The sequence below is a fragment of the Danio rerio genome, chromosome 1 (assembly GCF_049306965.1).
Source record: "Danio rerio strain Tuebingen ecotype United States chromosome 1, GRCz12tu, whole genome shotgun sequence".
NCBI classification, from domain to species: Eukaryota; Metazoa; Chordata; class Actinopteri; order Cypriniformes; family Danionidae; genus Danio; species Danio rerio.
This window is the reverse complement of record NC_133176.1, coordinates 34,162,091-34,187,478: the sequence shown is the minus strand read 5'-3', so window position 1 is coordinate 34,187,478 and position 25,388 is coordinate 34,162,091. Positions and strand designations below refer to the sequence as shown.

Below are 25,388 nucleotides of genomic sequence, written 5' to 3'. Positions count from 1 at the left end.
TTTATTTTATTTGGTATTTTCTTTTACTTTTATCTTACTTCTAAGACTTTAATTATATAGTTTATAAGAGTATTTTTTATATTATTTATGATATAATTTATGATATAATAATGATACCACTGATATCATTATTTAATCAACTATTTCTCTTTCTTTTATGCTATTCAGGAGCATTTTGTACAGTATTGCCAAAGCATTTTAGATGGATAAAATATATAAAATATTAAGGTCATCAAATTAATAAAATGTACAGCAAATGATTAATAAAATATAAAAAAGAGGAATTAGGAACAGATATCTCAAAAAAATTATAATAATTACAGGAATAAAACTTAATTTAGATCTAGTTTCATCTTCCCGGACTGTTTAATAAAGTTTTTCTGAGACATATATATTAATTTTAATTTTTAACTTTTCACGACTGTACATTTGATGACAACTTTAAAAAGTGAAACCAAAAACAAATCCCATACATTTTAGGAGACTAAAAAAACCCGGCCGGACGCATTGTTAAGTCTCAAAAAGGCGCGTCTCTTTGGAGACTCTGTGCTGAAATGTCTCTCGGACACAGTAGCTACGAAACAGATAAACTAGACAAGACTTTCCACTACTTAATCAATCACAGATGTTTGGTTATATTGGGCAGATATATAAAAAAGTGTTAAAGGATGATAATAGTTTAAATATTGTGTCACTAAATATACTTGGGCAGCAGTTAACGGTCCGCTCAAGTAAAGTGTTTGTGTGGAAAGCACAGATATATAATAAAAAACACAAATAATTCCACATCATAATAACAATATTGTTCTTGTTTTCCCTAATATATGTATCTTTGGTCCAGTGTACTGAATTTTATTGTAAACATGTTGCAGATTAAGTATTGTCTGCACAGAACTGTACACTAACTCTGAGTGCACAAACTTGATACACTATCTAGGCGATGAAAAATGCCTCTCCCTTTCAAGGTTGATTGAAACTTTAACCTCATATTCAATATGCCAGAGAGACCTGGAATGTGCCAGAGACTGGGCTTTTTCCACAATAGGGGCCTGAATAATGCAACAATCAGTCAATTATTCATCTCTCCTGGCTTCTTATTATGTTCAGAGAGAAAGAAAGAAAGAGAGAGAGCATATACTGCTAAACAGTACAGCCTGAGTGATTGGCTAAATGCTGCGTCAACACATTTTGGACATGTGCTCTTGAGAAAAGAGAAAGTGTCTATCTGTATGACACTCCCTCTTGGAAGTTCAAAAATAAAATAAATATGTAGAACAAAAGTGTCTTTAATTTTTTTGAAGTAAAATAAAATAAATAAATGTAAAAATATGTGAAACAGTAAACCAAAAGATTTATGTGTTGAAAATCAAATAAAAAAATAAAACAATAAAAAGCTTGTTTATTTACGTTTACCTTTACATATATAGAATTGCCAGTTCGATTAAAGCTCAGATCTGGTAGGGTGCAGTAGGACTGGTGAGCTACATGTGGGGGCTCGTCCGGGATGGGAGGTGAGGTTTAGGGGGTGTGTGTAACAGCTAGTGAAGTGCTACACTGGTAATCCTCATTCCTCTGACCTTAAAATGTGCTCTAGCGACAGACGCTATAGGGGTCATGGTCTTTAGCCTCCTTGTTAGAGCAACCAACTTCCATACAAAGAATCACTGGTTCGATCCCAGCTCAGACTGTGTGGGCACTATAGGACCGTTTGGTTACATATACTTTATGTATATAATCAAATAAAAAGTTAATTACTATAAAGTAAAATGGTAAAACACTTTACAAGTTCCATTGGTTAACATTATTTAATGTGTTGAGTAACATCAGCAATGACTAATTAGTGTTTATGTGTATTTTTCCACATTTGTTCAGCATTAGTTCATTTATGTAACCTCATTTATGTTTATTAATGCATTTATCATCAAGTGCAATTTAGGTTAATAGGTTAACTTGGCAAGTTTAGATAATTAGGCAAGTTTTTTGATTGATCTGTAGTCAGTCAATACCTTACTTTTTATGCTTTTTGCAGACACCAATTCTTTTAGTAGGCTACTTCCACAAATAAATTATTAGGGTAGGCTAAATATATTTTAAATGTTTTAATAGGTATTTAAAAAAATAGAATGGCCCAAGGTTAGTCAAAACAACCTAGTATTTTTTATCATTGTTAGCATAGTCAACATTGTGCTTCCCTTCTTTGTGATCACTTTTGTCTATTTTCTATCAATCTCACGTTTCTCAACGAGCCTTTATGAACCGAAATGATTCTAACAAGAGCCTGTTGAGTGACTCGTCACAGTCTGTAATACATCCAGACACAACGAACAGAGTATGGCAAATGTAATCTAATCAGCGAGCGCCTATTAGACATTAACCCAGACAGTAGAAGAGGAGCAGGACAAGTTCTCCACAAATGAGTGTTTAGAGCAGGTCGTGGACGCGGAATGAAAGGGCAAGAGAGAAACGTTCAGCTTTTCAAACCTTTCAGTGTCATTACTAATTCATGTCGCTTCTTCTCGCTCCTAATGAGAGAGAGAGAGAGTCGGGAAAAGAGAGAATGGCGCAGGAATAATGTGCCGTGAAATTGACTCATTCGCGAGAGGAGGAAAGGCAGAGGAGATCAACTTTTGATTTTAAACTGCCCTCCGAGGAAATGATGGCGAATTTAGCCATCTTGACAAAAAGCGGACTGTTTGTTTAGCTGCTTTATCGTGACTGGAGAAACGGGGGGCTTAGTTAACAAACATGCAGCAGCCCCAACGCATTTGGATATTTTTTGAATATTTAAGAATGCTTGCATGACACTATCAAAATATCAAACCAGATTTATAAAAAATATAAACAGAAAACGCCTCAGAAAAGTAGCTACAGTAGGGTAAATAATAAAAAGGGTTTTGTTAAACATTAAAACATTAAATATAAAGTGTAATGTGCCCTAAATTGAAATATTTTAAATTAATATATTTTTTTTTCTGAGGAAAAAATACATATAACTAAATAAAATAAATACACAAGACACACTAAAAACATGACAAAAATGTTTACTGTATTAAAAAAAATGAATAAGTTAAAATCCATTTTCAATTTCATTTTTAATTTATCTCTGTTTTATTTACCAGTTCATTAATTACTCCGGATACAATATGTGAACATAATGCAGCAAAAGAGTAAAATTGGACAATGTGAATTTGGGATTTTTTTTTTATATGCTATTTGTATAATTTCAGTTAAGAACAACAATATTACAAATTAATAACAATAAAACATATTGTAGGCACAACTTTTTTTTTTATACTACTTATTAAAAATGAGCTGAAACGATACAATTCTTGAGATTTTATTGAGACAACTTAATTTTTATGTTCGTACCATGTAAATTTGTTAAAAGTGTTAACATATATTATTAATTTGTTATTTATTATACCAGTAATTTTATTTATTATACTGAAAATTTGTTATTGTTGTTCATGTTGTTAGTGTCACTGTTACTTTATTTCTGTCGGTCTACTGCTGCCCTCCAGTTGTTTGGAGAAAATTACTATGATGATGAATCTTAAATTAAGGACACCATGCATGAAAAAGTTAATATAGTTATCTATTTAAGGATCACATATAGTGTTTCCAAAAAGTATTAATTGTCATTTGTTGTCTTTTTTACTTATCCACAATCATCAAAATATCACCTGTAGTAAGTCCGTCTTTCTCTGGGAATGCTGCAACCTTTAGAATTAAAAAAAGGCATTTATGTGAATTTTTGTAAACATTTTTTCTTAAATATTACTCTACTGTAAACTTACAAAAAAAAGATATGTTTAATAAAATCTCACCTGTTGGAATTTAATCTTGCCTCTGAAGAGGAGCTGCAAACTTTAGAATGAGAAAATCACATTTAGGTAAGTTAATGTAAATATTTGTTCTTAATTATTTCACTACTGTACATTTATGAATGAAAATACTGGTAAAATCTCACATTTAATAAGTCAGTCTGCTCTCTGGAAACAAACATAATATTTTCCAATAATATGTTCTACTGTATATAAATGGGAGATCTATTAAAATATAAATAAAATACCTGCAGTAGATTAGTCAGGGAAGTAGAAAAGTACTCTTTTTTATACACATATTGAGAAATTGCTAATTCAAACCTAAAACAAACTTTACTGAGCTTTATAAATGTGGCCAAACTTAACGTGTATTAGCAAATATCTAATCTGCTCTAGAAACATTTATACTGGAAACAATACATGATTGGTTCATATATGTCATTTTACAAGTTATAACACAAATTTGGGTGACGCGATGGCGCAGTAGTTAGCGTTGTCGCCTCACAGGTTGCTGGTTCGAGCCTCGGCTGGGTCAGTTGCCGTTTCTGTGTGGAGTTTGCATGTTCTCCCTGCGTTCGTGTGGGTTTCCTCCGGGTGCTCCGGTAGACATGTTGTATAGGTGAATTGAGTAAGCTAAGTTGTCCGTAGTATATGAGTTTGAATAAGATATGAATCTGGGTTGGATGAATCTGGTGAAAAATATCCTATTCATTGTTGTTCTTCTAGTGTTTAACTGGAAGTTGGTAAAGTGACTTACTGTAATGGTGCATATTTTTCCACCTGCTGCATTGGAAGTATGGGGCACAACTTAAAGGATACTGGTTCAGCATATGTTTTTAAGTTGAGTTGACAAACACTCTATTACAGAGTTAAGACAGTGAAAACTTACGGGTTAAATTGTTTCAACTTTCAACATCATGTTGAAAAAACTAAAATGCAGAATCATTTTTACAGTGTATATATAGTTATGCCAAGTTCACAAATATTTCATCAAATACAAGAGTTAAATATATTCTTAAAATCAATATTCGTATTGTATGTCCTGTAAATCATAAACAACATAACTTATCAAAAAGTGCCTTTAAATGTTGTTGAGAATAATGTTTTTTTTAAAGGCCGACAACAAAACATAAAAAAAAAAAAAAAAAAAAAAAAAAAAAAATATATATATATATATATATATATATATATATATATATATATATATATATATATACATTTTAACCAGTGGTCTAAATCAGAGGTTTAAGTCAGAGGCATTTGAGGTTTGATCTTAAAGCCCCCTATTCACCTGACTCACAAAAACAATGTACTGCCAAAGTCAAATTGATATTGAGCAGAGTTTGAATGTGTGCCAGTGGCTTTTGGCACAATGTGAAAAATAATAATTGAGAAAATGCTTCTCATCCGAGCCCAGGCACCTCCCCAGCACTAACAGTAGCTTAAGAAATCATTATTATTACAGCTTTCATGTTGTTCATTAAATCATCAACTGTTGAAATGTGTTAAACACACACTTTCTTTCTTACTTTTCTAATTCTGTCATGTTTATATGACAATAATGATAATATGTTTTGAACAGCTCATCCATGCTGAGCATATTTTCTGCAGGAGTAGGAAGTTAGCAGGTTTTGCATGTTTTCCTGTATAGGATGTAATGAAGACAACAACTATTTCACTCAGTCCTCAAAAATGCCGTTGTTTTTTGTAAATACATCCCATCTAGCTGCAAAAATTACATAGTGCCTTTAAATAAAATCAGTCAACACGTTTTTACTTAACTGTTTCTGTTAAGTAACTGAAGTAACTCTGTGTTTTATGCAGAAAACATATACATATTGACATATTGAAGAATGCTGTAAACCAAACAATAAAGTCACACAAATTGGAATAATGTGCAAATAAGGAATATAATCTGAACTTAAAAATAATTTTATAATATGTCTTAAAAGGGAAAGTTCACCTAAAATGAAATCTTTCTCTGAATTATTGTCAGACTTTTCCTTCTTCAGTAGAACATTCAAGAACATTTTTGTTGTTGCTGAAATTGTGGTCCATGAAGATTATTATAATACAAGAACAGTAAACATCATTATGTGCTATAAACTGTTATTATCAATATTCATTATAAATTCATTAGCATATCAGGGAGGGCTAAAATATATTAGAAACTAAAGTAATACATTATTACTTTTTAGACACAGTCTCAGGCAAATGCTATGAGATTTGGTTTGTGAATGAATCACTCTTTTAAATCAATTTTCAAGGGAAATTAATGAATCCATTAAATCAGTCAAATTTGACTCGAACTGTCTAGTTTGTGGCTCTAGCCTGCGCAGATTAGCCAGCCAACAAAGTTTAATCAAACAAAATTGACCTTTAGACATGCTGTACAGTCACTTCTATTGAAAACACACACACCAAAGTATTTTTACTGCACTACTTAACTTCTCTGCGAGCTTTTGGTTGGTCATTTAAAACTTTCTTTTGTAGGCTAGCTTTTATGTGAGGGGGTTTTCACATTTTTATTGTGACAGGATGGTGGAGGACAGACAGGAAAGCTCTGGGAGCAGAGAGGGAAAGGATCAGTATAGGACCTCGAGCTGGAAATTAAACTTAAGTTGAGCACCATGGTGCTTCAGGTCAGCAGACTTAATTTACATTTTTCATATGTATGTGAAACTTTGAGATATTTTATTTATTTATTTATTTATTTATTTATTTATTTTTACTTATTTATTATTATTATTATTATTATTATTATTAAGTACATTATTTGCACATTATCAAGAGGAAACTTCTGCTTGACTTGATTCCAAAAACAAAATTGTATACATTTAACTGTAAATTTTATACTTTAAAATATAATTCTGAACTGAACTGTCAACTAACTGATTCAAATAATCCCTTCAGAACAAGTCTCCATTTAACGATTCACAGATTCAAATTACACATAGAGAGAGTATTTTCCAAGCAGGACATTGTTGCTGTCTGAATGCTATAATATTTGCATGAGATAAAAATAAAATAATTATAAAATAAATTAAAATTATAAGCACTATTATAAACAAACAAACAAACAAATTCAGTCTTATGCAAAAGTTTGACCACCCCTGACAATTATCATAATTGTAAGCCATAGCCTGCTGGCTGAGGCCATGCGGTGGTAGGTAGTGCTGTCGCCTCACACCAAGAAGGTCGCTGGTTTGAGCCTCGGCTGGGTCAGTTGGCATTTCTATGTGGAGTTTGTATGTTCTCCTCTTGACGTGGGTTTTCTCCGGGTGCTCCGGTTTCCCCCACAAGTCCAAAAACATGTGGAATAGGTGACTTGGGTAAGCTAAAATTGTCTGTAGTGTATGAATGTGAATGAGAGTATATGGGTGATTCCCAGCGATGGGTTGTAGCTGGAAGGGCATCCGCTGTGTAAAACATATGCTGGATAAGTTGTCGGTTCATTCCACTGTGGCGACCCCTGATTAATAAAGGGACTAAGCCGAAAAGAAAATGAATGAATGAATAAATGAATGAAGGATTGAATGAATGAGCCTGCTGGCTGTTCAAATCAGCAAATTCATTCATTCATTAATTTTCTTGTCGGCTTAGTCCCTTTATTTATCCAGGGTCGCCACAGCGGAATGAACCGCCAACTTATCCAGCAAGTTTTTTTACGCAGCGGATGCCCTTCCAGCCGCAACCCATCTCTGGGAAACATCCACACACACACATTCACACACTTATAGACTATGGACAATTTAGCCTACCCAATCCACCTGTACCGCATGTCTTTGGACTGTGGGGGACACCAGAGCACCCGGAGGAAGCCCACGCGAAGGCAGGGAGAACATGCAAACTCCACACAGAAACGCCAACTGAGCCGAGGTTCGAACCAGCAACCCAACAACCTTCTTGCTGTGAGGCGACAGCACTACCTACTGCGCCACTGCCTCGCCCCATCAGCAGATTAATTTGAATATATTTTATACCCTGAGGAAAAAGCAACATTTCAGTTCTGACATAACATTTTTATAATCAACAGAGGCAATGCAATTAAAGTCATAACAAAAACAGACAGGTGCAAAAATTTGGCCACCCCAACAGAATAATGACATCTATTTTTGTATGGCCACCTTTTGCTGAAATAACAGCCTGCAGACGCTTCTTATAGTCAATGATAAGTCACTGAATTCTTGCTGAAGGCATTTTGGACCATTCTTTCTTGCAAAATTCCTCCAGTTCAATCAGGTTTGATGGATGCCGAGCATGAATGGCCCTTTTCAAATAAATCCGTAGATTTTCAATGATGTTCATGTCTGGGGACTGGGATGGCCATTAGAGAACATTGTATCGTGTCTTTAGCATCAATTCCTTGGTAGATCTGGAACTGTGCTTTGGGTCATTGACCTGCTGAATCATTCAACCCTGCTGTAAATGCAGCCTCTTGACTGATTCCTGAACATTGTTTTTCAGAATCTGCTGATACTGAGTGGCATCCATGCAACCTTCAACTCTGATCAGGTTTCCAATACCTGCAATATGCAAAGTGCCTATGGTTGTGGCTTCTGTCCACAGTATATTTTCCAAAAGGATTTAGGCTTGTCCAGATGAGCCTTTGCATACCTTACACGACTCTTCTTGATGGCGGAATGCAGAAAAGTCTTCTTCTGCATCACCTTCCATTGAGCTGTTCTTTGTAAAGAGCGTGCTGGACTGTGATACGATGTACAATGACATTATTAGCAGCAAGATGTTCCTGGAGCTCTTCGCAGCAGGTGGTCTGTGGTTTGTCTGTGACCATTCTAACCATTCTTTGCCTACCTCATCTTTCCTTACCAAGAACTATTCCTGTGGTCTTTCATTTTCTTAATATAATTCTGACTGTGGAGATAGAGTCTTTAAAAATTTACTCTTTATTTTTGTTGGTTAATTGTACTAGTTTTTAGGTCATTAGGAAGTTATTTTGGGGTTCCCATGTTGTTATTTTCTGGTTCACAATAAGTAGAAACGCAGCTAACAATCAGCTATCTTACATATCCTTTTTCGGGATTATCACTCAAATCAATTTTGTGGTGTAATCATTCATTATTAAGTGACTACAGGCTTTGAAATCCACACTAAAGAGAGGGTGCCCACACTTTCGCATAGCCTATTTTTCAGTTTCAATTTAATTTCACAAATCTCAATACTGCTATGCATTTCTGTCTGAAAAAACATGACATTATCTATCTTTCTCTAGAAACCAAATGGGATTTTGCTGTTGTCTTCTCATAAAGAAAGAGCACATTATTATGCAGAGGGGTGCCCAAACTTTGGCATAGAACTGTAAATAAATAAACAAATAACAAAGTGCAATCTGCACATTGATCATATTAAGTGTGTTTTTGAATGCATTGAGGGTACAACTACTTGTTTGTCTCAGAAGTACATTCCAAAAAATAGCTTTTTGACCCCTACACCCTTCATCCCTTTGAACCTGTCACTCTCTTCAAAGGGATTAGGGCATACAGATGAGCCTTTGCAAATGGAGCGCAGCAAGAGTATACATTTAATGATTCACTGATTAAGCCCAAGTGAGTCTTTAGTAAGCGATTAAATGACTGATCCTTTTAAGCATCAACAGTCAGTGTATGATCAAGAGCCACAGGTTTTAATTTAGCTTTGACAGATTTTTAATTTTGTTGATGTTTTTTTTTTTTTTTGTGACTCATAGTGTTGATAGCCATAGTGTGGACCACCAAAGACCAAGGTTTCAGTGAAAAGAAATCTTCAATGGCCTGAAAGTGAGCAGTGTGAAAGAAAAATGTACTGTGGGTGTGTGAAATTATCACTCCATGGTGAAAAGTACTGCAACTAGAAGGTGCATCGTGTGAAAATACCATAATAATCAGTTCTTGGTCAAGATGAAAACACAATTTTGTAATTTATCACATTCTGCTATGAGGATTTGTGTATAATGAGAATGTATTGTTTCAGTTGTTTGTTTTGTCTGGGTTTTGCCATTGCCTTGTCACTAGACGTGTCTGTGAGTGTGTGCGAGTTCTCACTCAAGCTGCTTGACAGGGGCATTGGGTGCTCGAGAGGACTTATGTCCCGTCGCTGGACTTCTGACAGCTGGATTGGCTTGTTTTCCCTCCCTCTCCCTGGGGGCTTCACTGTCAGCTCTATACTCAGGCAGATTGTGAAGAGAGAGATTAATGGACAATGAGGATTGCAGAAAGGGAGAGACATCGAGAGAGCGAGAAGAGAAAAAAGGACGAGAGGAGGCCAACTGCCATCTGCTCGTTTCCTTTTAATGGACAAAGCAAACAGCAGGAGACAGTGCCGCCGACAAATCTGGATTTTCTTTCTTACAAGAACACACACTCTAATTTGTTGAGCTTGACAAAGACAGAAACATAGCTACTTTTTTCCTCCATTCAGGTCTTTTACCCTCCATTATTCAGTTCTTTTTTCATGTAAACAAGTGCATGGTATTTGGTCATTATCTGTCAGGCTTTCAGACACAATGTTAGTCAGGTTCTATTTTGACAGTGGACTGTTTATTCAATACATGTGTATTTAAAGAAAATGCTAAAACTTAAAGAAGTAAAAATAACAAAGTAGTTCTGCTAAATTTGACGTGAATATGAATATGGCAAGGTGTCTTAAGTTAAGATCAATGCTGCATGTCTCTTTTTGACTAACACAATCGCATATTAATCATCTGTTGGCACATTTTTTTTCAAAGTCTTGCTGTTTATCATATTGTTAATGCTATAAACACAGTGGTGTATCATTAAAAACAAATATGAGATATATCTCATTTTTTTAACAAATAACAAAATGAGATATGAGTGAAGAGAATAAAACAGGGAGAAGAAGGCTAATGAACTCATGACTGATCTGGTATGAATCCATTTTTAACCCTTACAAAAAAAATATATGCAGTAAAATGAAGTAAAACTGCAGTACAACAGCAATACAACCACATATAGAAATATGAATACAGTAAAAATAAGTACAATTGCAAAATTGCAATACAATGAAGTAAACACAGTTCAATTACAGTACAATAACATTCAACAGCAGTATAAGTTGCAGTAACCTGTAATAAAAACAAGTAAACTCAGTCTTTACTGTACTTGTGCTGCTGTAGTCTGATATGCCAATGGTGTGGTAAAGGGTTTTTTCTTCAACATCTTCCAAGAATATTTTGTACTTTTTTCAGGGATGTTTTTTGGATTCAACTATTTTTCTAATTAGAATTTTAAGAGTTTGTTTGCAAAAAACAAATAATACAAAATAACTGCAATGGACTTAATAGTAGCAGCAGGAGCCTACAGTATATACTGTAGAAAGATAACTGTGGCAAAATTCAATGTAACTGTAAAAGTGCACTTTTAGCTTTATTCTGTATTGCAGTATTGTAGATGTATTTCTGTAGTTATTCTTCTGAAAATGCAATTCAATATATTGTGGTAGTACTGAAACCTCATTTGGAAACCATTGTCCACCGAGCAGGAAAAGTAATAATTGTACTGCAGTGCACTGTAGTAGTACTTCAGTTGTATTGCAATAGCAGTACTGCATTATAGTAGTTGTAGTACTTCAGTACCGTTGCAGTAGTTGTACTTCATTTTAGTAGTAGTATCACCTACTATTGCAGCAGTTTTACTGCAGTTGTACTGTAGCAGTACTTTAGATGTATTGCAGTATAGATGTTCTGCAGTTGGTTGTATTGTTGTACTTCAGTTGTAGTAATACTGAAATATACTTAAATAATGCATTTTTAAAACTGCAATTTTCAGAAGTTAACTAAACCGCATATGCCTTTAAAAAACAAAATGCAGTATTTTTTTTTAATAGAAAAAAAACTGCTGTAATTTTTGTAAGGCAAGTTGTTCCACTAATGTTGGAGATTGATTGCTCTGAGATCATGGTCAAGAAGAAATTTACTTTTACTAGAAGGTTCTTGCATTATAAACCTGCTTAATTTAGAATAGTTATAAAAACAAATTGGGCTGTACTTTATTTTTCAACCAGTTTCCTATTGTATCAGTATGGATGAAAATAATTGTTGTCTTTTTACTGGGAAAACTGCATGTCTTTCCAAAATTATAATCTAGCCTAGACAGAAAGAGTGTCCTATGTTAATCTGTACCGTTGTTTAAAATCAAGAGTTCAGATGCAAAAACCTCTTAAGTGCCATCTGAAATTTTATTTTAAAATTATTAATTTTCTCAGGCTTTTGGTAATCTCACTTGTATGGCAAAGTAGGTTATTGGTTCTTCCTTTGAAGTGAGCAAACAGAACATAAACATAGTAGACAAAAAAAAAAAAATGCAAATTTTAAGAAAAAAAAATTCAGATGATGCTTAGAATTTTTTGCATCTGAACCCAAATAGCACACAAAAACTTTATCATTGTTATGGTGGACACGTATTTTGCTTTGCTAAAGCATAAGGACCCACATCATTTATAGTGGTATTTTTAATTATATATATATATATATATATATATATATATATATATATATATATATATATATATATATATATATATATATATATATATATATATATTTTAAAAGTGTTAACTATTTCTCACACTTTCAGACTGCAGCACCACAGGAGCCTCCATCATTCGGCGGTAGCTGCATGGGCCACAGAAACCGATGTCTTCCTTCATCTCTATTAGTCATGTGTCCCATTTCATGATTATCTTATGAAAAGCAGCAACTCCCCATAAGCATCGCCGCCGCCAGCCTGCGCAACACGTCTAAAACACCCAACAGATGGTCATTACACAAACAGGCTAATTTATCTCAAAGCCAGCAGTGGGGAACAAACAAAAGTATTTTACTTAATGTAGCAGCTTGACGTTGACTTGCAGCTGAGCTTTCAAACCGGCTCAAATGAAAGATGTCTTGTTTCCATTAATTCTCCAGCAGAGAAAACTCTTGTTTGTGAAATTGAAGTCAGATGATAGCACTGATCATTTATCAAAAGCCAAATGGCCTGTTTCATCGCCGGAAACTAGTTAAAGCTATACTGCCTTTTATTTCTTGCATTATTATTATAAGTTTTTGCAATACAAGTAAATAAAAAATATCACCATGCTGTCCACATGCTTGAAAACTTAATCTTTATTAAACCTGTATTTGATTAATCGTATAGCCCAATAATAATAATAATAATAATAATAATAATAATAATAATAATAATAATAATAATAATAATAAGCTTAAGCTGTTTACTAACAATACTTCCAGCTGTCAATCCAAACCAGTTGTATGTGCTGCCACCGCGTGGTTATAAAACCAAAGTGCAGATTAAAGCCTTTGATGCGAGATGAAAAATAGCATAGTATAAAATATCTACAATCATTAAATAAAAAAGCAATAATAAGATAAAATAAAACTAATTAAACATTAGAAATATTATTAAAAGGTTATTTAGGAAGGGAAGAAAGGTATTTTAATCTATGATTATTCATGTTCTATAAATTCTAGACACAACCTTAGTCAGTACAAAGTATTTCACAGACTGCACATTCTATTCTAAAACAAAGCTTAGTAAATTCTATCCGTCAATTTCCCCCACATGTGACAAGTGTAAAGCTGCTCAGGGTACCTTAGCACATCTTTTTTGGTCTTGTGTTTAAGTTCAGATTTTAATTTTTTTTTTTTTTTTTTGTAAGAAACATTTCAGTTCTTCGCGGTTTACGATTTTGTTTTACTCTTTGACTCAATGATAGCTATTTTTGGCTGGTCAGTTTTTTTGGTGACTCTCCACCAAAATGTACGGTTACCTGTTCAGTATGGCATGATCATATAGCAAAAAAAAAAAAAAAAGAAAAAAAAATTGTTTCTGGAAGAAAAATGTTAGACTTCTTTATTTCTATTTGGCTTCTTGGACTCACCTCCACTTTACATTTGGAAATAATTAGATATTCTGAACTCTGCAAAATTTGATAAGATGTGGGATCTTGTCTTTTTTTCTCCCTAAAACACCATAAAAACTTAGAATGTTGTTTAATTTTTGAAGATTTGTAAGGTTTTGACATTGCAGTGTATTTTTGTAGGTCATACAGTTGAAGTCAGAATTATTCACCCCCCTGAATTATAAGCCCCCTGTTTAATTTCCCCCCCATTTTCTGTTTAATGGAGAGAGGTTTTTTTAAGACATTTCTAAACATAGTTTTAATAACTCATTTCTAATAACTGATTTATGTTTGTCTTTTTCATCATGACAGTAAATAATATCAAGACACTTCTAAGCACTTCTAAAGTGACATTAAAAAGCTTAACTAAAGTAGGTTAATTAGGTTAACTAGGCAGGTTAGGGTAATTAGGCAAGTTATTGTTTAATGATGGTTTGTTCTGCAGACTATTGAAAAAAATATGTATCTTAAAGGGGCTAATAATTTTAACCTTAAAATGGTGTTTTAAACATAAAAAAACATATTTTTTTCTAGCCAAGACAAAACAAATCAGACTTTCTCCTGAAGAAAAAATATTATCAGGCAAACTGTAAAAATTATCTTGCTCTGTTAAACATCATTTGAGAAATATTTTAAAAAGTTAAAAACAATTGGAAAGTTTAATGTTCTGACTTTAACTGTATGTCTTGCATGTCGCCATTTTCCCTTGTTTCTAATTGTTTCCCTTGTTATGCTTTATTTCAAATTTTGCAAAAATTATTGTTGTCATGATGGGTTTGTCTGTCTGTTCTTTGTTTTATATGTCTGCAAAAACTACAAAAAACTACTATACACACACACACACACACACACACACACACACACATACACACACACACACACACACACATATATATATATATATATGTATATATATATACACACACACACACACACACACAGACACACACACACACACACACACACATATATATACACACACACACACACACACACACACACACACACACACACACACACACACACACACACACACACACACACACACATATATATATATATATATATATATATATATATATATATATATATATATATATATATATATATATATATATATATATATATATATATAGTTTATATGTTTTGAGGCACTAAACGTGTAAAAGAAGCTGTCAAAAGAATTATGGCAGAATTATTGTCAGAATTATTAGATACCTAATCACTTAAGACATAACAATAATGTCAAATTCAAACTAAGTAATACAAAAACAATCTAATTTTGACCTATTTTTGTCAAGATAATGATTTAATATACATTATTAATCATATAAGTTAGATGATTGTTCAATTTGCATTTATAGACTAATATAAATTATAAACACATTAAACTTTATTATAATCATCAATAATAATAATAATAATAATAATAATAATAATAATAATAATAATAATAATAATAATAATAATAATAATTTCATTTCATTGCTGCTGTTTTTTTTTTTATAGTGGAAATTGATTTCTATTGAAAAACACCCCAACAACATTATTTTAAATCTACAGTAAGATTCATTTTTACTATATATTATTTGCTCATGAATCAATCTTTGCAATAATGCTAATTTGAGTTCAGGTTGTATACTTTATTACTATATGATTATAAGTAATGCATTATTACTTTTGCCTAAATATTGTTCAGTGTCATTTTGTTACAGGGATTTTGATTTTAGAATTTATAAAAAAAATAAACAACTCAACCTAGGATCTTTATAGAAGTTTGCTAAATTAATAGAATATGTTTTAATGCAAAGGACGCAAAGGAATCACTGCTTGCTTAAAAATAATTTAATTCTTCATTTTAAGCTGGTAGCTGACAATAATAGTGTTGTTTTAAAATGTCTAAAAAATAATTCAAACAGATTTAAGAAATCAGTTTTTACTTTTCTGTTTCATTGATTGTATTTAATAAGCAATAAAATTATTGTGGGCCAGTTTGCAATAGCAATACTTCACTATTTTGAGCAAGGTAGGGCCTCAAAAGGATTCTCTTATAGGGTCCCCAAATGTACAGGGCCGGTGTTCTGACGATCTGTGCTACCTCATCAGAATGTGCAATATGTCATATTTCATCTAAAAAAAACAGGGTTAGCACGTCAGCTTCAAATGTCTATCAGAATGAACTTAAAGAAGGGTGAAAAACAGGGATAACACATTTTGTCAGCTTCAAAAGTCAATCGGAATGAACTATACCACTCTAATAAACAAATAAAATATAAAACTAATGAAAAAAAATAAGACAGTTTATTCTAATAGACATTTGAAGCTGCTACACCTTTTTCTACATTGTTCAATAAAGTTAATTTCGAAAGATATTTGAAGCTGATAATATGTGCTACCCCTGTTTTACATCCTTATTTAATGTGGTAGATAGATCCTTCTGATAGACATTTGAAGCTATTTTGGTATATAAGACATGACAGATTAAGCTACCGGTAACATATTCTAAGCAGGTAGCACAGATCGTCAACACCCGGCCTGCTTGAGGCTTATACACGTATATGCAAGCTGTAACCCCTTTGCATTCACTGTAACGGCCTCTAGTGGCTAATTGCTGTAAAAGAAAACGCTAATTTCGTAGAAGTGACGCGGGTGAAGTTTGTCTCTTGCGAGGCACCATCCTCGATACCCTTTCCTCTTTCCCTCTCTCGTTGCAAGATTTCCTTATAACTCGTAATGTTTTTACATTTTAAATTCAGTGCCTTTAAGTCGCTTTTTCCATAGTTTTCTTAGTTACGTTATATTCCGCGTGTAAGTGGCATGATGTTCACGTCCACCGGTTCGTGGGGATTATGTAAGTACAGTTCAAAACCCATCATGTCAAGAAGATCAGATCAGATCAGATCCGTCTGTCTGTCAGTCATTCAGTTTTAAGCTCAGTCATCATGAACCTTCGTCCGATTATTATTGCACTTCACAAATGATCCTGGCTATCACGTCAGTTTGATTTGGCTTATGAATTTAGACAGGAAGTGTTAGGAGAGAAATCAGCTTCTTCTGGGAAATTGCGACGCCACAATCATGTATCTCATTATAACCTATTTAATTTTAAGAGATTGACAAAAAGACAGAACTCTGCTTAAAACCACTGTGATGACCACATTTCAAATAAACACCATTAAAAAAACTGGTACTGCATATTGCTTATTTATGTAACTTTTGAAACACCATTTACTTTTCCTTATGCTGTTTAAATCCGTTATGTTACTATATATATATATATATATATATATATATATATATATATATATATATATATATATAATTTTAAGTGATGCTCTGGGACTCTTTGAAAGTTAACCGTTCATTTACAAGTTCCTTCTTTAGTAAAACATTGCTGTTTGAAAGTTAATAAACGTATTGAAGTCACATAGATTTTTATATTATGCTATGTTGTTTCAAAAATAAAATTGTTATGGTTTTATAGTTTTACCAGTTTATAACTAAATTTGTAGGTTTCAAAGTTACATTCACTGCAACAGATCTGGGGATCTCATAGGGCCATGTGAGAATTTTAGGAGTCCTTGGGAGTTTTTGGAGAAAACTGTTGAAAACAATCTATGTTTTATTTAACAAAATGAAAATGTGATTGAAATAATTAATTAAATCTTTTATTTAAGATAAATAATTAAACATGTTTACGGTGGCTGAGAGTTTGACATGCTGCAGTTTAAGAAAACGCATGCAATTTAGGGCTGCACGATTAATTGAACTAAGATCACAATCTTGATTCGACCCTACACATGATCTTATTTCAGCTTTTCTATGATTCCATCAATTATATTTTCAAGGTCAGAAGAGAAGCAAGGCAGTCGCACAAGTCTTCACAGCAACTTTGACACCTTCAAATGGCGTTAAAAGTGTAACATACTGTATTTATAAGGTATAATTCACCCAAAAATGTCATTTCTGTTTTCATGAATATGACGTATTCGTGGCCGCAAAATCACATGTGAGCTGACCGCGAGCTGTTTGTTTACTACCGAGAACGCGCACGTGCATGCATGACGGCTACTTTAGTGAACACAACCTGCATAGGCTGTGAATAACAGGTAATGAAGTTGTAAATAACGTTCAGTTGCACAGAGTGATCGTTTGAGAGCCGTGCGGGAGGCTTGATTTGCATGTATGTATTTTTTTCTCACAGTGATAGCCCCAAAAAAGTGAAACCTGTGCGCACATCATTTAAATGAGCATATGGCATTTTACAGTTATGATTATGACTAACATTTAATGTTTTTTCTTACATAGCGAACACATAGTGTTGTGCAGGAATATGATAATGACAAAATTCAAATTTTACCAGTGAAAACAAATGGTCTAATAATGTTGTCAGTAACAGATGACAAGCACATCTTAAACATAATAAATCAACTTAATAATTATGAATAGTTATATTCTGATGTTATCATTTTACTGTGAATTAACAAACAGGACATATTGAAAGTCGGTTCAAGCCCACCATAATAACTTTACAAAATTAATTTTAAGCAACAGTAGACCTACATATAGGCCTAAATGCTGATTTATACTTCTGCGTCAAATGCCGGCGTATGCTACGGCACTGACGCATAGCCCTTCGCCGTGGCCGTCGGTGTCACTGACGTGCACCTGTCAAAAAATGTAACTACACGTCGTAACAACGCGTAGCGCAAGCTCTGTGATTGGCCACCTTGGTAGCGCTGATGAGTCTGGGTGGGACCGAGAGCCGCGCGAATGGTGCGAGCGATTGTTTACAAGTGTGGAGTCCCGTGAAGGAGCTCCGGATGGAAAGTTTTGTTTTGTGTTTACCTCATAGTTAAAGTTGTTGCACATCTGCCAGTTCCTGCCTCAAAATGAGCGAGTTTGAGCCACTTGTCCATCCCGGAAGTGTTCAGGAAAAGCAAAAAAACAGCGAAGAAACTCGACACAGAGGAACATTTACACCTCACTGCCAACTAGCGTTTCGGAAGTGTTAATGCATTGCAGACCAACAGAGACAGCGCGCAGAAGTGTAAATGCACAGCCACGTGCGTTGCATGCGCCCTGGGTTACGCCGGTCACTTGACGCAGAAGTATAAATCAGGCTTAATATTATTGTTGTTGTTTTACCATATGTTTGAGAATTAACAACAATAATAGTCTTATCATATTAACCTTTATTTTACATTTACAGAATCGTGAAAAATCATGATCTTAATTTTAAGCAAAAAAAATCATGATTCACATTTTTGCTAGAATTGTGCAGCCCTAATGCAATTGCAAAAATGCCACCAAATTGAGAAAACATCTTCATCTATTTGACAGCAAACGTGCTGCAAATTGTCACAACACAAACACATTTTTAAAAAAGGAGCTGCATTTTTACACAATGCAAACAATTTTCAAAAAAACACGCTGCATTTTCACACAACGCAAACAATTTACAAAAAAGTATGGCATTTTTAAACAACGCAAAAAATGTACAAAAAAAGAAACACTGCATTTTCACACAACGCAAACAATTTACAAAAACCCACTGCATTTTCACACAACACAAACAATCTACGAAAACACGCTGCTTTTTCACACAACACAAACAATTTACTAAAATGCACTGCATTTTCACACAACACAAACAATTAACAAAAACGCACTGCATTTTAACACAACACAAACAATTAACGAAAACACGCTGCATTTTCACACAGCGCAAACAATTTACAAAAACATGCTGCATTTACACATAATGCATACAATTTACGAAAACATGCTGCATTTTCACTCAACGCAAACAATTTACAAAAACACGGTGCATTTTCACACAACGCAAACAATTAACAAAAACACGATGCATTTTCACACAACGCAAACAATTTACAAAACTGCACTGCATTTTTTCACAAAACAAACAATTTATGAAAACACGCTGCATTTTCACATAATGCAAACAATTTACAAAAAAGCACTGCATTTCACACAACGCAAACAATTTACGAAAACGCACTGCATTTTCACACATACCCAAACAATTTATGAAAACACGCTGCATTTTCAAACAACACAAACAATTTACGAAAACACGCTGCATTTTCACACAACGCAAACAATTTACGAAAACACGCTGCATTTTCACACAACACAAACAATTTACGAAAACGCACTGCATTTTCACACAGCACAAACAATTTATTAAAAATGCGGCATTTTCACACGGCGCAAACAATTTACAAAAATGTGCTGCATTTACACACAATGCAAACAATTTACGAAAACATGCTGCATTTTCACACAATGCAAGCAATTTACAAAAACAAGCTGTATTTTCACACAATGCAAACAATTTACAAATACATGCTGCATTTTTACACAACGCGAACAATTTACAAAATAGCACTGCATTTTTACACAACGCAAACAATTTTACGAAAACACGCTGCATTTTCACACAACGCAAACAATTTACGAAAATTACAATTTACGATTTTTTTTACACATTTTTGGGTCCACTCGAAATATTTCTGTTATGTTTTGATGTTTTTGCAAATATTGTGAAAAAATGCAGGCGTTTTTGTAAATAATTTATTACAAGGTATTTGTAGTGTAATATACAACACCAACTCAGACAATATATCACTTCAATATCATATATCGCTAAAAATATTAATACAAGTCACTTTTTGCAACCTTTCAAGGTTAAAAGTTGTTGGAAGGAATTCAGTATTGCAATATAAAAGCATAAATAATTGTTGAAAAATAAAAACGTGTCACAAAATATGGAAAACTGCAAATTTACGGATATTATTTTACAATGTATATAATAATCTAGTTATATATAATGATCTAATACTCAAAATCATTAAATATAAGATAGGATAATTTGATAATTAAAATAAATGAATCAATTGATTAAATACATTTTTAAAAAATCATACATTTAGTGCAAATGGTAATTTACAGAATACTTAGTTTGATCGAGATTTATTAATTTTCCTTCGACTAAGTGCTTTTTTTTGTCAGGGGTCATCACAGCAGTATGATCCGCCAACTATTCCGACATATGTTTTATGTTGTGGATGCCCTTTCAGCCACAACCCATTACTGGGAAACACCCATACATTCTCACATTTACGCACGCACGTAAAAACTACAGCCAGATTAGTTCATCCAATTCACTAATACTGCATGTCTGCGGTTTGGACTGTTGGGGAAGCCGGAGCACCTCAAGGAAACCCACACAACACAAGGGGGAACATGCAAACTCCACACACAGCTGGGACTCAAACCAGTGACCTTCTTGCTGTGAAGTGACAGTGCTAATCAATGCTAACCAACAGATTTTGCTTTGCTCTCATTTATAATCTACAGGTTTCACTGTATAAATTGGGTCTTTTTACATTATTCTAAAGATTCCCTGCATTTAATATGATCATAGCTGATTGCATGAGGATGATCATATAGCCATTCAAAAGACTGAAAACCCCTAACATTAACTAGTGTGTCTGAAAGATTCACCTAAATATCCAATATGTCCTCCAGTTAGAATATGTACTTTAATTTTTTATGTCAACAAAAGATCTAATGATGCAATTTTATTTCTGTGTTGTACAGATAAAGCACCCCTGTCGAAGAGCTTACTTCTGCTTCCTACAGTCCTCACTGTGCTGCTGACTGTGCTTCTGCCTCAGTACCAGGATCTGTTCATATACAACCTCCAGGCCATCAGGCAGGGCAAGCAGGTGAGATATATAGTCAAAAACAAAACTTATTCATACACCTTCAACATTTCCCACATTATCAGAGTTAATTTATTAAAATTGGTAATGGTAGTAGAGTAGAAAATGATTTTTTTTGCGTATAATATATGTCAAATAGCACCAATTCTAGTATTAATTAGTGGCTTATTACCTGCCTATAGTTTAAGTACACATGAAATCAAAACTAACCATATTGATTTTGTTAGCTCACACTGCTAGTTTTGTGGTGAACAATTCATCTGCATGTCATTAAGAAAAAAAATGTTTGTCCTTGTTTGTAATCTTTGTTTAAAATCTTAAAAATCACTTCCTGTATTACATCTGTCTGAGGTATTGGGTGTAGTTAACACATTTAACCACATCCCTCCAACTGTCTGTTTTGACAGCGTTGTGATAACAAACAGAAATGGCGAGGATGCGTCTGTTAGGTTCTCATAACTGTCTTCAAACCCTTTTCCTGATCTTTCTGAATGAAATGCCTATTTACTACATCCAATCAGCTTGCAATAGGAAAAGCATGCCACACCTACTGTTTTCTCATTTAATATTCAGTTTCTCTAGGAACTGCGTGACAATATGGAAAATAATGTTTGCTTCATGCAGATAAGATGAAGATATTAGCTGTTAATTAGTATTAGTATTAAGTACATATTCTGCATGATCTTATTCTACATTTCTGATCCGAAATCCAACTGCTGTCTAATAAATATTAAGAAGCAGCAAATTAGAAGTCTATTGAGTTAAAAGTCATAGTTATAAGTTTGTTAAAGGGGTGGTCCACTATGATATCATATTTTAAACTTTGATGTTTGATTTTAAAAGTTGATGTGTAATGTAGCTGTGTGAACATAAACAACATCTCTGAATGTAAAAAGTTCTAAGTTCAATGCAAAGGGAGACCTTGGGTTTTACAGAGTTAGCTTAGCAAAGCCTACAATGAACGAATTTTGGGGACTACAAAAAATACTTCAGCCCCCTGTGAGATCACAAACGTTCATTACTGCGCATCCAAACTGAGCAGGTAAGGGCCGTGGCCAGAGGCGCTGTAACGTTATAGCAGAGATGAAGCTAAAAATGCATCTAAACACGGCTGTAATCACAGAGCTTCGTCTGTTTCTGTATTTGGGCTTCCAAAGGACGCGACACAAAGATAGAAGTGCTTACAGTTCAATATTATGTTCCAGAGAATTATAAAATACATAGCAAGCATGATTTGACAAAACAGCTCCAGAATCTCTCCCAGTTCAGTGCTGGATTCGGCTAAAATCTCAAACCAGAAGCTGTGAACTACAACCAGTAAGTGCTTTTATTTGTTAAAATTGATCATGACATGTACAGTGTCTAGCGTTAACGGTATGCTGTAGCAACAATGTAAACAATGCGAAATGCTGCTTTGCGAGCAAATGATTTAGCTAGAAATTCATATTTATCAGTCAAACTGCTGTAAACACACACACACACACACACACACACACACACACACACACACACACACACACACACACACACACACACACACACACACACACACACACACACACACACACACACACACACACACACACTACCACGCGCGCGACCGCATTGATTGTCTTCAGGCAGCTTTTCTATGCGTTTCACATCTCAGATAATGAAGTTGCAAAATATATGTGGATGATTCATATTACTTACACCTGCATATTCCGGATACACGTGAAAGACGTTGTGTAATGCATAGAGTTAAAAAAAATACAGGTTAGCTTACCTGACTCGTGGTAGCAGCGGAATAATAAATCAAGGCTCACACAGGTAGCATCCCACATCTTGTGCTTTATTCCTCTGTCACGATATTACAGAAAATAACTTAATTCGAGCATCAGAGAAAAAGAAAAAGAAAGTCCTGCGCACTTGCGCTTTTTACAGAAAGTTCACACATTCACACACACACACACACACACACATAGACGCAGACAACATTCACACCACACACATACATAGACGCACACGCAAACGCTCTTAAAGGAGCCGCACCCCATTTTCACTCGTTACAGACACTTGTCACACTTGGCAGGCAGGAGGTTGACTGATTGTTTACACAGCAGAAAAGAGCGTGCTTTTACGGGCGTGACGTGGAGCCGATCCGCGAATAGCAGCACATTATGACGATGACCAATCAGAGTCACTTAAGCCGAGTAGCTGTGTATAATCAAAGTGAGATATATGAAAAAATAACGCGATTTCCTTCAAGTGAAACATGAGCACACATTGCTTCACATTGCTTTGCAACATTCTGGACCACCCCTTTAATAGTGAGAATTGTACCTTTAAATAAAGTGTGACCATTTACTTTGTTTTGCTGTACTTACTTACATAAATGAACTTTAGTGTCCTGCATCCACTAGTAAAGATATATTTATGTTATATAATTTACTTGAACAATTGGTGATTTCCAAAAATCTAAATAATTTTATTAAACCATTAAAATGTACATAATTTATCCATAACCTACTGAAGATAAGAATAGTAGTTTCTGTTTACAGCCTTTACAGTGCCTTTACAGATTGCATGCAAGGTTTCTATATTTATAACCACCACAGAGGATACTGGGGGTTGCAAGTCACTGGGATTGTTATATTGGGGTTTGCAGGCTGAAAAGTTTGGGAACCCCTGCGCTATATTAAATGTGCAATTTTAAACTATTTATATTGTTCCTTAATGTTTGCCTTGTTATTATTATTATTCTTAGCAAGTTTCTTAATCAGTATTTAAAAATAAATTCTTAAAAATAAGTTCTTAAAGTATAAAATTTTAGTCAATAATGGGTCAGAATAAGTAAATAAAATGGAAGAATTGTCCTAGTCCTAATTAATTGTTCAGAAATATATGATAATAATTTTTGACCAAAGCAAAAGTTCATTACGTTTAACTTTTTTGTCTATCAGTCTCTTTTGAATTTCAAACCAGTGATGTGAATATTTGCCATTTATAAACTTATTTAGGTTTCTTCCTTCCTTGAATGTCATAGATTAGAGAAAGTCAGTGCATGAAGTGATATTTTGAGCACTGCGTTGCAGAACATTACATTATTTACCAATGACTGTGTGAAGACATTAAATATGGGGACTTGCATGGATGCCTGATAATAAATGATTTCATCAGCAAATTTATAGAATAACAAATGTTGAATAACTGCGTAGTATACCCTGCTATAATTTAAAATATCATTTAAAATGTTTGCAGTCATTAATCAAATGTAATCCTGCATGAGCATCAAGTTGTAATGAAATGCGAATTGTTGTAAACTTGTCTCAGATTTGGTGTCAATAATAATGTAGCATAATACCACATTATATGATTGCAATGTAACATATAACATTGGATTTTAAAAGCATTTAGCAACTTTGCATTAGTATAATTAGTAAACGGGAATAACAGATAAATAATTCGTAATGCATTTGATTTTTTTCTGATTGTATAATCGTCTTCCAGCTATTGTGCCAACTTCCAGAAATAATGGAAATATTGCTTGCTCTTAAAATTAGTTTTTGTTTAAATTAGGGCTTTATTAAATAATAATTGTAATGCTTTATGTGTATAAATATTTATGACTGATAGCACATTTCAAAATATTCATAAACATTAATAAAAAGTCATTGTGTGTGTTTGTGTTTCCATGGTTTTTGTAGTTCTGGAGGCTGGTGAGTGGACGACTTTTCTGTCTGGACCTGAAAGACACTTTCTGCAGCAGTCTGCTTATTTACAATTTCCGCATATTTGAGAGAAGGTTTGGCAGCCACAAATTTGCTGTAAGTATTAGGTGTCAATGGTGGCTTTTTGTGTGCGTCTGCCTGTTTTTTTTTTTTTTTTTTAAATATGAAAAGTTTGGAAAGTGCCA

The 25,388-nt window shown here is 33.8% G+C and overlaps 1 protein-coding gene and 1 long non-coding RNA gene across 2 annotated transcripts in view; both read left to right on the top strand.

Moving 5' to 3' along the window:
- Positions 1 to 6,343: 6,343 nt before the first annotated feature.
- Positions 6,344 to 10,695, top strand: LOC141385787 (uncharacterized). Its single transcript, XR_012406771.1, has 2 exons — positions 6,344 to 6,466; positions 8,292 to 10,695. It is a non-coding gene; the product is annotated as an uncharacterized lncRNA (long non-coding RNA).
- Positions 10,696 to 16,412: 5,717 nt separating this feature from the next.
- ubac2 (UBA domain containing 2) overlaps positions 16,413 to 25,388 on the top strand; it is a 31,175-nt gene continuing 22,199 nt past the window's right edge. The window contains 3 exon segments of the mRNA NM_001080561.2: positions 16,413 to 16,593; positions 21,369 to 21,496; positions 25,180 to 25,299. Coding sequence (NP_001074030.2) covers positions 16,560 to 16,593; positions 21,369 to 21,496; positions 25,180 to 25,299 — 282 coding nt within the window. The 5' untranslated portion in view covers positions 16,413 to 16,559.